Source organism: Diorhabda sublineata, chromosome X (assembly GCF_026230105.1).
Source record: "Diorhabda sublineata isolate icDioSubl1.1 chromosome X, icDioSubl1.1, whole genome shotgun sequence".
Lineage (NCBI taxonomy): Eukaryota > Metazoa > Arthropoda > Insecta > Coleoptera > Chrysomelidae > Diorhabda > Diorhabda sublineata.
Window position 1 is genome coordinate 36,470,345 of NC_079485.1, and position 12,693 is coordinate 36,483,037.

The following is a 12,693-nucleotide window of genomic DNA, read 5'->3' on the forward strand; positions in this document are numbered from 1 at the left end:
AAAACCTACGATTTACACTTTGTAGGTACTAGGAGGAATATAAATTATTCCAGAACAAGTATAATATCTGGGAAATACCCTGAATAACAGACTTCTGCGGGATAAGCACGTCAAGAATATCTACAAGAAAGCCATAATGGTGTACAGAAGAATAGCAAGTAAGAAGTGAGGATGTATCCTGATCGATGTACAACATGAATAATAATCTATGGAGTAATCATCGGGCAGAGAAAACTTAAGCAATAGTCGACCAAGCAACATTTGAGCAAGGTTCAGAGACTGACGTGTATCACAGGGTCCATGAAGACTGGTACACATCCATCTATGAGGAACTTAGGTGATGGTACACTGTCACTTGAATGAATACTATATGTTATCATAAACGGAAAGTTGATACGATTAGTAAAAGCCACAATGAAGAAGACAATAGCATATACAAAATTGGCTAACTAAACAATTCTAGATGGGAATGTGGTAAAATTAAACAACCAAGTGTACTAACTTTAATATATTCTGCTCTTTCAAATATTTATGTAAATTGTGACAAGAAGTACATTGGTCCCTCGAAGAAGTCACTCATCAATCGGATAACCTCCCACAAAAGCGATAGCAAATTATATCTTGACAGGTATTCTGGACAAAATATGAATTATGAATCCGTCAAAGTTTTAACAACAGAGAGAAACTACAAACAACGTCTTTCCTTAGAAACAACATATATAGCTTCAAATTATCAATGCATTAATAAGAAAACAGATTTAAATAAACTTAGTGTAACCTATGCATATTTCTTAGATTTTTAGATTTTGAAAAAACAAATTCTATCTCAAAAAATTCAAGGCCATTGACAACCAACCAATCTCACTTAACCTATGAAATTCAACTCCACTCATGACGACCTAACATATTAAATGTAATGTCATTTATAATCGAACCAATAAATATTCAGCTACATTCATAACGACCTAGCCTATAAAAATTTAAAGTCATTAATGAACTAACAGAACAATATTCAACGTCATTCACAACAATCTAACCTATAAAAATTCAACGTTATTCCTAATCTAACCAATGAAAATTGAAAACAATTTCTATAGTAATCAGAATCAATATTTGTTGATTTTGATTTTGCTACTACAAACATAATTTAATTTCATTTTATTTTGTATTATGATGTTGTCGACAGCTAGTTTACATATAATTGGATCTTGGCTATGACCATTGAAATACTCACAGCCTGTTGTCTTCATCCTATATGTAGGTGCTGTAGGTCATTTTTATTTTTTGCCACTGGTTCTCCATCATCTATATAACACTTGTAATAAACATTTTTCCATTCTGTTACCTGGATTGATATTTTTAACACTTTTTATAATTATTTCCATGACAGTATTAAATATTGTAGGATTAAGGTCATCTCCCTGACTTATCCCCTTCATAATCTGTACTTCTTTGGACAGTTCCATTCTGGTTTTAATTCTTGTTATATTTCTGGATTTTTCCTTTACATATGAAACTTTGAAATCATTATGTAATGTTGTGGCGCATTATACAAATTATATCATTTGAATTTTTGCCCAATTCTGTATATTCAAATGAATCTAATGATTTTATATAGCACAAGCTTGATTGCGAGTATTAATTTAACTTTCATGTGAAGTAGACATGCTCTCAATTCTAAGGTAATTTCTTTCTTCTCATATGAGCTTTAAGTACTTTTAATATTTTGGATGGTGGTATTTATATGACATTTGGGAAAACTGGTGGCCAGTGGGTTTTCTTGTGTGGATCACTTGGGCTGATTTTGATTTGTGTCCCTGTAGCCTTAGTGGATATTGTAGCTGGATTTTTGTACATCTGTAATTTGAACGTATCTTCACCAAATACAAATATTGTAGAGCTGTAGTTGGAAAACTCTGTTTGAGGTAAGTATACGTGCTTTTATTGGATATTTGGTACTAATAGTTCCATAAAATTGGATGATTTGTTTAATTTCATTATATTTCATTTGCACTGTATAAGTTTTTATTTACTTGACATTCTAACTCAATATTTATTAAAAATTACACTTGAAATATCAAATCTGGTCTATGAATCAACATACTAAAAAAACCAAAGACATTTATTTGGAAAATGATTTATTATCAAATCAAAAATTGTCATATTTCATGAAATTTTTTTAAAATACACAAATTATTCTTTTCATTGTAACTACTTTTAAAAAACAGTCACAGATTTTCCAGATCAACCAACAGTTTCAAGGTCACCAAGTTATGACTAAATAACAGCAAAATTCCATGTAAACGACCCAGCTAAAGACTGAGACTGAAACAACATTTTTAACCGAAAACTAATTAATCTTTCTAATGGCTAAAATTCATAGGCCATAAGCCTATGTATTCTATTTATTTAGCTATAAGCCTATGGATTTTATTCGTGGGTGGATATGCTACCAATGTCCAAGCTATATGAATTGGTATTAAAAAAGAAATTAAAACCATTTATATAGAAACTCCTGATAATCTCTAACTCCCAATTTCATTTTAGAACACAATACTCCACATTTAAGAAATTTCATAGAATAGTTAAGAGTCCAACTAGATTCTGGAGAAAAGAAATATTGTTTTACTGTTTCTCGATATTAATCAAGCTTTTGACAATATTGTTACCTGATTTACAAAGATGAAGAATAATTTCCTTTGATTATAATTCATACATGTGACTTTCATATATTGTAAAAACACTTGCCCCTAGTAAGAGTTAATAATATCCAAATCCAAGAGAAGATGAAATATCTTGACATTCATTTGTATAGTGGATTTGGAAATACTAAAAAGGTTTCAAGCTAAAATGTTGAGGTTTAAGTATCTCCCATGAACCATCATTTTGTACTATACAACATAATTTCAGGAGATCTCAAAGTATCAACAGAAAAAAGAAATTAAACAAGTCTATAAGCCAATCCAAACCCCTTTGTTATGGGCCTTAACAGAATTAGTGCAACTTAGAAGCTTGAAACATCACTACACAGGCGACTCCCTATACAAATTTCAATGTTAATTTTTGCAGACTAATACAAGTGCTCTCTAGTTATAATGAAACTATAACTAATGTATATATATATATATATATATATATATATATATATATATGCATAAATTGATGAACTTCTTTCTACAAGTAATTACATGAGCACACTTTTATAAATGAAGTAAGTCAGCTATTAAAAAATTCACTACAAACTGAAAAGAATTGATCATGATAATAAATATAAAATATCTAATTTAATGCAACAAAAAAGACCCAATAACCTCAGTCTAAATTTACTGTTTCTTATTGTAAAACAAAAAATTTATTGATTGTGAAAGTGAATAGTAAGAGCATAATATCTATTTTAAATTTTATGGAAACAGAGTGGATAGAATATTTACATTAGATAACCTAATTCTATATATAAAAGTTTGTAACACAAAATTTTCATTTTTTTTTATTCAGTTCAATGGTTTAGTTTGATTATAATTCAAATCATTATCAGACTCAAAAAATTATTAATAGTACAATTATTTTCTTAACAACAATAGAGAAAATAACATTGGTTTTTTAAGAAGTGTATATATAGACAACAACCAAACGTTTTTTAAGCTGGCATTGTTAAATATTAGGAATTGCATATGGATAGGAGAAAAAATTTGCACTTTTTGTTGCTAACTTCTTACAGTAAAATTGATTGTGTTGCTCCAGCAACTTAATTGAAAAAACAATGTCAGTTCATAATTAAGTTATGTGTCATAAATTATCAACAAGAGCAAGAATAAGTAATTTATATTTGTCTGTAATGAGTTGAGAAAAAACTCAAAAATTCTGAAATTTTAGGAAAATAAAAAAACACTCATTTACTAAATGTGAGTATTACTAGGAGCCATTAATGGATAAACACAAGCTCATAGAAGTCAAGTAGTGTTTTTATATTAATGGTATATTAATATTATATTATATTTATATTAATGCTAGGTAACAGTAAATTCAGCATAATCACATCTAGATAAATTTTTATAATATACTGTACTTAATCTGTTTTATTTCACATTCTTCCAAAGCACTGCTTACTGGAATGGGCCCTTTGCTGTCGACTTTGTACAATTCCTGTTTCATTATTTATTAAAATATGATAGGATCTAACTCATCTGTTATATTAACTATCAATTAGTGCTGACATAAATTGTTCGTAACAGACATATTGTCTATGATTAGTAACAAATTATCAGTTTGATCCAGTTGAATTATGCTTCTATAACTATTTTATTAAGCCACGACAATGTTGGGTTGACCATCAATTAACGTTGACAGGAATTTTTGGAGATTTACTTGTTGCTCATAGATAGCAGCTTATTATCAGTTGAGCCCAGTTGACTTATACTGCTGTAATCAATTGATCTTGCCCTGAGAATGATGAATTATCATCTATTATCTAACACTTAACTGGTTGACTTATGTAAGCTTGTGCTTTCGAAAAAATAGTTCCTAGTCCCCTTAAAATGAATAATATATAGGCCAAGAACGTTAGATGATTGTAAGTTTTAGATATTCATAAATTTAATTCTGTAGATTCACTAAGAAAAAACATTATAGAAAACATCTATATATTATTTACAAAATTAATTGAAAAACAAAATATGAAACAATTTGCACAGGGACACTAAATATAGAAAAATAATCACTAGACAACATTGATGAAAAGAAATAATATGTAATAACTGGAATAAGTGAACCTTATCTCTAGATAACAAACAGAAGGTCCAAGGTCACTTTAAAAATGTACCTTATCAAATATTATAGTTATGGTCATAGTTGAAATTTCAATTGAACATATATCAAATTTTGACAAGGAAAATGAAATCGATAATATTCAGTTAGTTCACAATTTAAATTTGAAAACGTTTTTTCGGCCGTAGATTGATTTAAATTTGGCATGATTCTACAATGTATAATTGAAGGGCAAATTTATAAATATTTATACTGAAATGTTGCAGGAAATATAGAATCTCCCACGTTTCGAACATTATTTTTAGAATATATTTTTTGTGGATAAGTGCCACTAAATATATACGTTATTTTTAAATGAACCTGCTAAAAATTAAAAATAATCACTATTAAATACAATATCAGCCTCCCACGTAGCAAACAAAAGTTTAATTGGGACGAGGATTTTAATAGAAAATACTACGGTGTAACGGCTAACGTTCTATTCAATTTTTGTTATGAAAATAAATAGAAATGAAGTAGGTACCGTTGAAACTTTCATTTACAGTAATTTTATCAATAAGATTGAAGCGTTTCTTATGTCGTATCAAAATATGTTTGCATTCTAAACATTTCCATAATCATGTCGTTTGGGTTTTAGAAAAAATTAACCAATTATATTAACTTACGTTTCCACGACCAGAGGTTAACGGCCAGGTATATAATACGGGTTCAGCCCCAGCGGGAGAATGTAGTTTCAACTCCATTATCCCAAATTAAGTGATGTTAGCTAAATGAAAAATCGTCACTTAAAATCTTCACCATTTGAACTATTAATTCTACTACATAACACTTCAAACACACATTTTCACGGGAGTTTATAGAGCTCACATAGCAAAACACGCCATCGTTCAGCGACCAGCGTACACCTTGCGCGCGCAGTTTCATTTACAGTTGTACCACCCTAAAATTCTTCAATATCTATTTTATTTTGACAAAACACAGAATTCATTGGCTTTTGTCCTAGCGAAGCTGCCAAGCTTCAATATTTGGCAATAGAAAGAAGTAAAAAAATATAAGATATATAAAGAGAAATATATAGTTTCTCCAACAGATTCATTTCTATGAAGCGTTATTCATTTTCCATTGAAATATTGTATAAATGGTAATGATAATCTAATAAATGGTGGAAAAAGAAGCAGCCAATTAAGACACTGTTCACAGCTCGAAAATAATTTCTCTGGTTTTGCATCTGTGAATGACGAGTTTTCCAAATCACAGCTTTATCATTTTATTTGAAAAAGATGAATATTATCAGCATCATAAAGAGATTTCAACATGTAATTCTGATATGTCTAATTTATATTTAGAAATATATGTTCGTGTTTATGGATTCCACATAGATTGCAACTCAGTTTTATATTTATTTGTTTGGAATTATTAGATATGTAATAATTGAAGTATAAAAATTGGAAATTTGATGTGTATTAGTAAAAGCATAAAAATCTGACTTTTAAAGAATACCATACCATTCCATACATACCACCATTCAAATACTTGATTGAATAGACAAATATGAAAATTTATTTTTTTTATTTATTCATAAATATAAATTAAATTTTTGCTACAAAATATTTCGAAAGCTTGGCAACAGCGTAACCAGACGTTTGAATGCTCATGGAATATCAATATTATCTTCCGCACGTAGGCCTCCTTACATTACATTTCCTATTATACTATGCAACCTATGCAATCATGTACTTTGTTTTTGCATCTGTACTTAATGACATGGCATAATTGTTGTCAAGATTTTCCTTTCCAATTTCAGGCCAAGGTCTCTATAGTTACAATTTGCGTTGTAGGTATACATCAACTTTATGTTTTGGCATTACTAGCTAGAGTTCAATGAACGCGTTAATTTAGTTTTTTATAGGACATGAGTTTTGTAAAATTTTACTTTCCCGTAATCTGTATAAACAAATGATTGCTAGGCATAGTTTATTGCAAAATAGCTGAAAGTATGTGAACATATAATATGATCATTGTTTATTCTTCAAATTTAGTAAACATTTAAATTAAAGAAAATAATTGGGATGTTCACTGCAAAATTTTGGTTAAAAATTTCTGATTAACATCGTTATGGTAAAATGCCCCGTCTAGAGCGAATTTTCCAGTTCAGAAATTATTGACATGAATGTACTGGCAAACGGATTTTGGTGGTAGGGAATATTTAGAATTTTTTCCAAATGAACAGCAACCTTGGAACATATTTCTCTAATATCTATAATAGACCGAAAAGCAACTAAGCGACCGCAGTTAAGGTGTTAAAAACGAAGCACTATCTTTTTCATTACATAATTCATATGAGGTTTTCTTGAAAATCATTGAATTAACATTATAATCTCTGGGTAAGATGGAGCTGCATCCGTTTTCATGTTGGTTTTTAAAGTTCTTTTACGATTTCCAATTTGATGAATTGAACATGGAATTGAATTCTATCGTGAATTTAGTTCTTCGGTTTCTCATTATTTGTTACCATCAATTAACGGGCCATTCTGTATGTGATTAATAGCATTGGAACTTCACATGAAATTACCCTTATTAGCGATGCGAGGGGGACAATATTGTGTGAAACTTGAAAAAATAATAAATAAATAGTATTATATACAGTTGGTAAGTTGTTAATTAATGAAATCGAAGTTCGATATAATGATAAAATTAATAAGAATCGTTGTGAGTTAACTAAGTACATAATTTATCAACATAAAAATATCCATATATCTACAATTAATTTAAGCACATTCTCAATTTAAATTGTCAATAAATAATACATTACAAAATTATACATCTCACTTAGTAAATTTTAAAACTATAATTTGAATAAAAAAAGGTGATAAACATCTTATGTCTGATTCCATATACTTAAATAAAATTAAAACATACTGCAGACTTTCGAAAAGAATTTTCAAAAAATCTAATTGAAAAATTATAAATTAGTGAATTTACATCAGTTTAGGTCACCCCTTATTTTTAAAATTTTGGGTAAATTTTTATTTATCACTGCATAGAAAAACTTCAGTTACATAATATGGGGAATATCTAATGAAGTTTGTAGTTTTAAATGTCAATCGTAAATAAATTTTTAGGTTATGTTTATTAACTGATGAAAATGGATTCAAAATATAGTGTCCCAATTATTCCACAAAATTCATATCAACATGAAACTATTATTCAAATAGCAGAAGTGTTGAATCATTTAACTAATGTCAGTGAAGCTATATTTGGTCAAATAAGCAGGCGACTAGAAACAAATAAGGCTAAACTATCAGATATATCCCATAGAGTGGATAATGTCAATAAAAAAATTAACACTCTCAGAGGCGCCAAAAAAGCTACCCAAGTATTTTCTAGTAGTAAGTACCCGGCTAGTGATATTAATAAACCTTATGTTTCGGCGTTTCACGATGCACCCCAAGTTCTTTTAGAAAAGCAAAATGTTAGATTAAAGAATACTTCAGCAGCTCAAGGACCTTTAGAAAAATTACTGTTTTACCATGTTAATATTCAACAAAACACTCATACTAAGTTAGACGGACTAGGACATTCTCCTCAAAGAGTCGAGTTTGTTAATGATTTATTATTGTACAATTCTGGCAAGAATGTGTATAAAGATTTTGTAATTAGTGGGGAATCAAACATTCCACAGTATATTAAGGAAGATGAAGAACGGATATCAGAGATAGGTAAGTCCTATCAACTAATATTTGCTGGTACTAGAATGTACAATAATAAATAGTCCCTAAAGTTACATCTATTTAAATTCTGTGACTGTGAGTAAGGTTGAAACATGTTTAAATTACTATTTTAAAAATAGGTGGTGCTCCACAATCTATCAGTGAGAGATCAATGTTGTCAAAAGCTCAAAAGCAAGATTACTTTTATTCTCCTCAAATTGGAGAAGTGCCTGCCTTGGATGTACCGTTGGATTTACCAGACCTCCCGGGAATAGCAAATGATCTCCACTATGATAGTGACCTTACTTCAAGTATAGCCCCTTCAGCTGATGTACCTCCGTCCATATTAGAGCTAGATTTTGATACTAGCAATAATCTACCAAATATTCCTCAAGAAAATGGAGAATGTGTGGAATATAATGACATTCCTGATCATAAATTACCTCCTGTACCCCAGGTATGTTTTTTTATTCTTATCTAAACACCATAGTTGTTATGTTATAAATATTCAAATAAAATAGATCTTTTGACAGATACATGTAATACTAGATTATTAAAGCATATATTGTCATATTGAATATGTAATTTCAAAAGAACATACAACATGTGAAAATGCACTTATGTATTATTTATATATTTTATAAATAAGGTGCTCTATTGTACTAAATACAGACAACCTCTACCTAGATTGGTCGTGGTTCATTGAGAGGCATGAGGACCTTTGTGTTACCGTTTATTTATCACAATTTGGTAACTTGGGCAATTACCCAACCACCTTTCCATCTTTTTCCCTTTTATAGCCTGTTTTTAACTATTTCAAACCCAAATAAGTTTGTACTTTCTCTATTTCTAATACTTCTATTTTTTTAGAACAATCTACTGTGTCGCAGCATTTCACCTTGTTTTTCCCTAAAGGTAGGGCACTGGCGGAGCAGATGCTTGATAATCTCTTTTCTTTTACACTCTTTGTAACAGTTGTCTGGTGTCATACCCCATTTTTGGAGTCAACAGTATAATGTCTATTGATCACTCTAAGCGTCTTTTGGATTGACTATTTTTATGAATCTTATTATCTTTTTTTATCGATCCTTGGAGAAATCGCTCTGGATTGTGTTCTTTTTGTCCATGTATCCTGATGTTTGGCCTGTGTCAATAGCATCTTTTGATATTTCCATGGTTGCACTGTAACTATCTCTCCTCTCTTTCCACTTTTTGCAAGCCTATCTGTTTTAGAATTCCCTTCCACTTCATAGTACACAACAGAAGCTTACTTTAATGTCACGAATCCACGAGTGCTCGTGACAGTTCATTACAAGTTTCCTTCCGTTGTTTTTTATGTTATTGTTTTTAAAGCTGCTTGGGTATCTGTAAATTGTTGTTTCTGTTCGATTCACCACTTTCCTGCAACAGTCTGGTCTCCTTCTTCATATATCAGCAATAATAAAGTACTTTCTTTTCCAGCATTCAATATATTTTTGACAATTATATTTATTTATTATATTAATTGATAAACATCATTTAAATGGTCTTATAATTTTATAAATGATTTCATTATTTGATTACTTGAAGTTTGTATTAAATGATATTAATTGAGTTTTTATTGAATAGGAACTTCCTCTTAAACTACTTTCTCCTTCAAAAGAAGTCGCGAAACCTGAGTTATTAGAAATTACAAATATTGACCATAAAAAGCCCTCAGAATCCGTGTCTAATCATGTGAGTAGTGTCACTTTACCTTCTGTGGATGATGTTCGATCCAGTTTGATGGAAGCTATTAGAAATGCGGGAGGAAGTGGTAAAGCTAAACTGAAGTCTATTCAAAATAAAAAAGAGCAAGAAGTTGCCACCAAAGTACCTCAGGTAATAAATACATATATGCAATATATTACTAAAAATATACCATAAACTGTGAGAACAGAACTATAATTACTCTTTGTGTTTTATATAAATTAATAATTATTGTTGACCAGACACTTTAAAAAACTTTGTATACTAATGTAATCTTATTTGTTTCTTATTGATGTGTCTTGAACAGGGTAATGATTTTATGGCTGATTTACACAACACATTATTCATGAGACGAAAAGGAATTTCAGGAGCAAAACAACTCCATGATACTTCTATTGATGCAGATTCCACTTTATCACGGATATCATCTATGATTCCTCCACCTGAACCAAAACCTGATCCTGAATCTACATCAAATGATGAAGAAGAGTGGGATTGATAAAAATTGAGATTATATTAAGGTTGTACAGAAACCTAATATAAATGACAAATATCCAAATTGTATGTGATGTGTAGTGTGTTCAGTATTGTTGGTTAAATCAACAGGAAGTCCAGGATTTACATTGTAAAATCTGATTTTATTATTTTTCCACTGTAATTCATGTTTTGTTTAAAATTTAAACTATTTTTGTTAATGTATATGTTTTTGTTCTAATGTCACATCTGTTTCAAGTGAATAAATATGTAAAACAAATACGAAGTCTTTGTCAGCTAGATTATGTTTTCATAGTGGGATGAAAAAAACTAATAGACAATAATACATCATATAAAGAACTTCCTTATGATCCAAATTTCAAAACAACTAATAATTGTAATATATTAATAAAAAAAGTTTTTAACAAAAAACGAATTGACAAAGAAACTAAAAAGAAATTAACCAACAATAATGGCATTTCTGCTAATTTCCAAAAATTCATAAACCTACTTTACCCACTAGACCCATTGTATCATCAATTAGAACTCCGATTGAACTTTACTAATTGGCTAACAATGATTATTATATCAAAGACTCCTTTCAAATAAATAAAACGTTTGATATGTTATTACCACAGCTAAGTCATATTAGGATTAGATGTAATAGTAATGTCAACTTAAATATATGTCTTACAGCTCCACAACATAAAAAAGTAAACATTGCAAACTTAATAAACAAACGCCATTAGAATTAATAGGATTCATTTTTAACAATACATATTTTTCTTCTAATAATACAAATTGAGGTCTTCAATATCCCCTACATTAGCAGATTATGTTTTAGACCTTGTAATATCTGTTTTATCCTTCAAATGATTTTTCATTAAAAAGTATGTAGATGATATAATTTTATCCCTTCCATATAATGAAATTGATAATTTACTATTTTATTTCAATAGTTTCGATCCTCTTATACAATTTACTATAGAAAATGAGAATACTGAAAACTCGTTACTTTTTTTATCACTAAATTTATTAGAAACGAATTGCCTAACATAATTTATGAAATTACTGGTTTAAATTGTGACAAGAAGTACGTTAGTCAGTCAAAGAAGTCACTAAACAATCAGATAACCTCTCACAAAAGTGATAACAAATTATATCCTGTCGGATGTTAATTAGCGACACGTCTATCACGAAGGACATGAATTATGATTTTGTCACAGTTTAAAAAAAATTATACATTTTATACCAAAACACATGGGATTTAAAAAAAATTCCTAAAGAATATGTACTCTTATTTATTTCGTTAGATGTGGTTTCTTTATATACAAATATTTCGATTACAATTGTGAAAAATATAATAATTAAAAAATGGGATAAAACTAAAGAATGCATAGAAATAATTTAAAACGAATTTATAAAAGCTATAGAACTCACACTTATAACAACATACTTCAAATGTGAAAATGGAATATACAAACAAATTGATGGTTGTGCTATCGGAGCTTCCATTCAAATGTTATGGAACAATTAGTAATGGAAGATCTTGAGAAAACTGTACTAAGCAAACTTGATATAAATATTCCATTCTTTTTCCATTATTACCGCCATACCAAAAAATCAAATTCAAAACAAATAAAAAATTCAATTCACAATCGAAATCGAATAAAATTCTCTTGATCTCACATTATATTAAATTAACAATAACAGAATGGTACATGAAACCAACTTGGTCTTAAAGATATTTGAACTTCAATTTGTGTCATCCTATGTTACAAAAAAGATCAGTGATAATAAGTTTGGCTGATAGGTCTATCCAACTATCAGATCCTGATTAGATGCTTAGTTATTGAAAAAGCAAAAACTGCATTAAAAGAAAATAATTATCCGGAAAAATGATAAATAACATATTCAAGAAAAGGATAAATAAACAGATACTACAATCAATTAAGAAACAAAACAGAAACTTAACGTCAGAACATAAAACTTTTTTTCCTTACCATAATAATGTACA

General features: G+C 29.3%; 2 protein-coding genes across 5 annotated transcripts in view; one reads left to right on the forward strand and one right to left on the reverse strand.

Moving 5' to 3' along the window:
- Positions 1–5,701, reverse strand: part of LOC130450726 (histone-lysine N-methyltransferase, H3 lysine-79 specific) — a 70,466-nt gene extending 64,765 nt beyond the window's left edge. For 2 of the 3 annotated variants that reach the window (XM_056789310.1, XM_056789309.1), the window contains exon 1: positions 5,430–5,701. In XM_056789310.1, coding sequence (XP_056645288.1) covers positions 5,430–5,507 — 78 coding nt within the window. In that variant the 5' untranslated portion in view covers positions 5,508–5,701. The remainder of the gene's footprint in view (positions 1–5,429) is intronic. The other variant, XR_008910612.1, reaches the window with a different exon arrangement.
- A 1,316-nt stretch (positions 5,702–7,017) lies between these two features.
- Positions 7,018–10,956, forward strand: LOC130451418 (WASH complex subunit 1). Of its 2 annotated transcripts, XM_056790416.1 has the most exons (5): positions 7,018–7,413; positions 7,887–8,483; positions 8,615–8,931; positions 10,083–10,334; positions 10,510–10,956. In XM_056790416.1, the coding sequence occupies exons 2-5, from the start codon at positions 7,904–7,906 to the stop codon at positions 10,699–10,701; spliced, it is 1,341 nt and encodes a 446-aa protein (XP_056646394.1). In that variant the 5' UTR covers positions 7,018–7,413; positions 7,887–7,903; the 3' UTR covers positions 10,702–10,956. The 2 variants fall into 2 exon arrangements, with proteins under 2 accessions (XP_056646394.1, XP_056646393.1); XM_056790415.1 differs by having other exon boundaries at positions 7,018–8,483.
- The last annotated feature ends 1,737 nt before the right edge of the window (positions 10,957–12,693 follow it).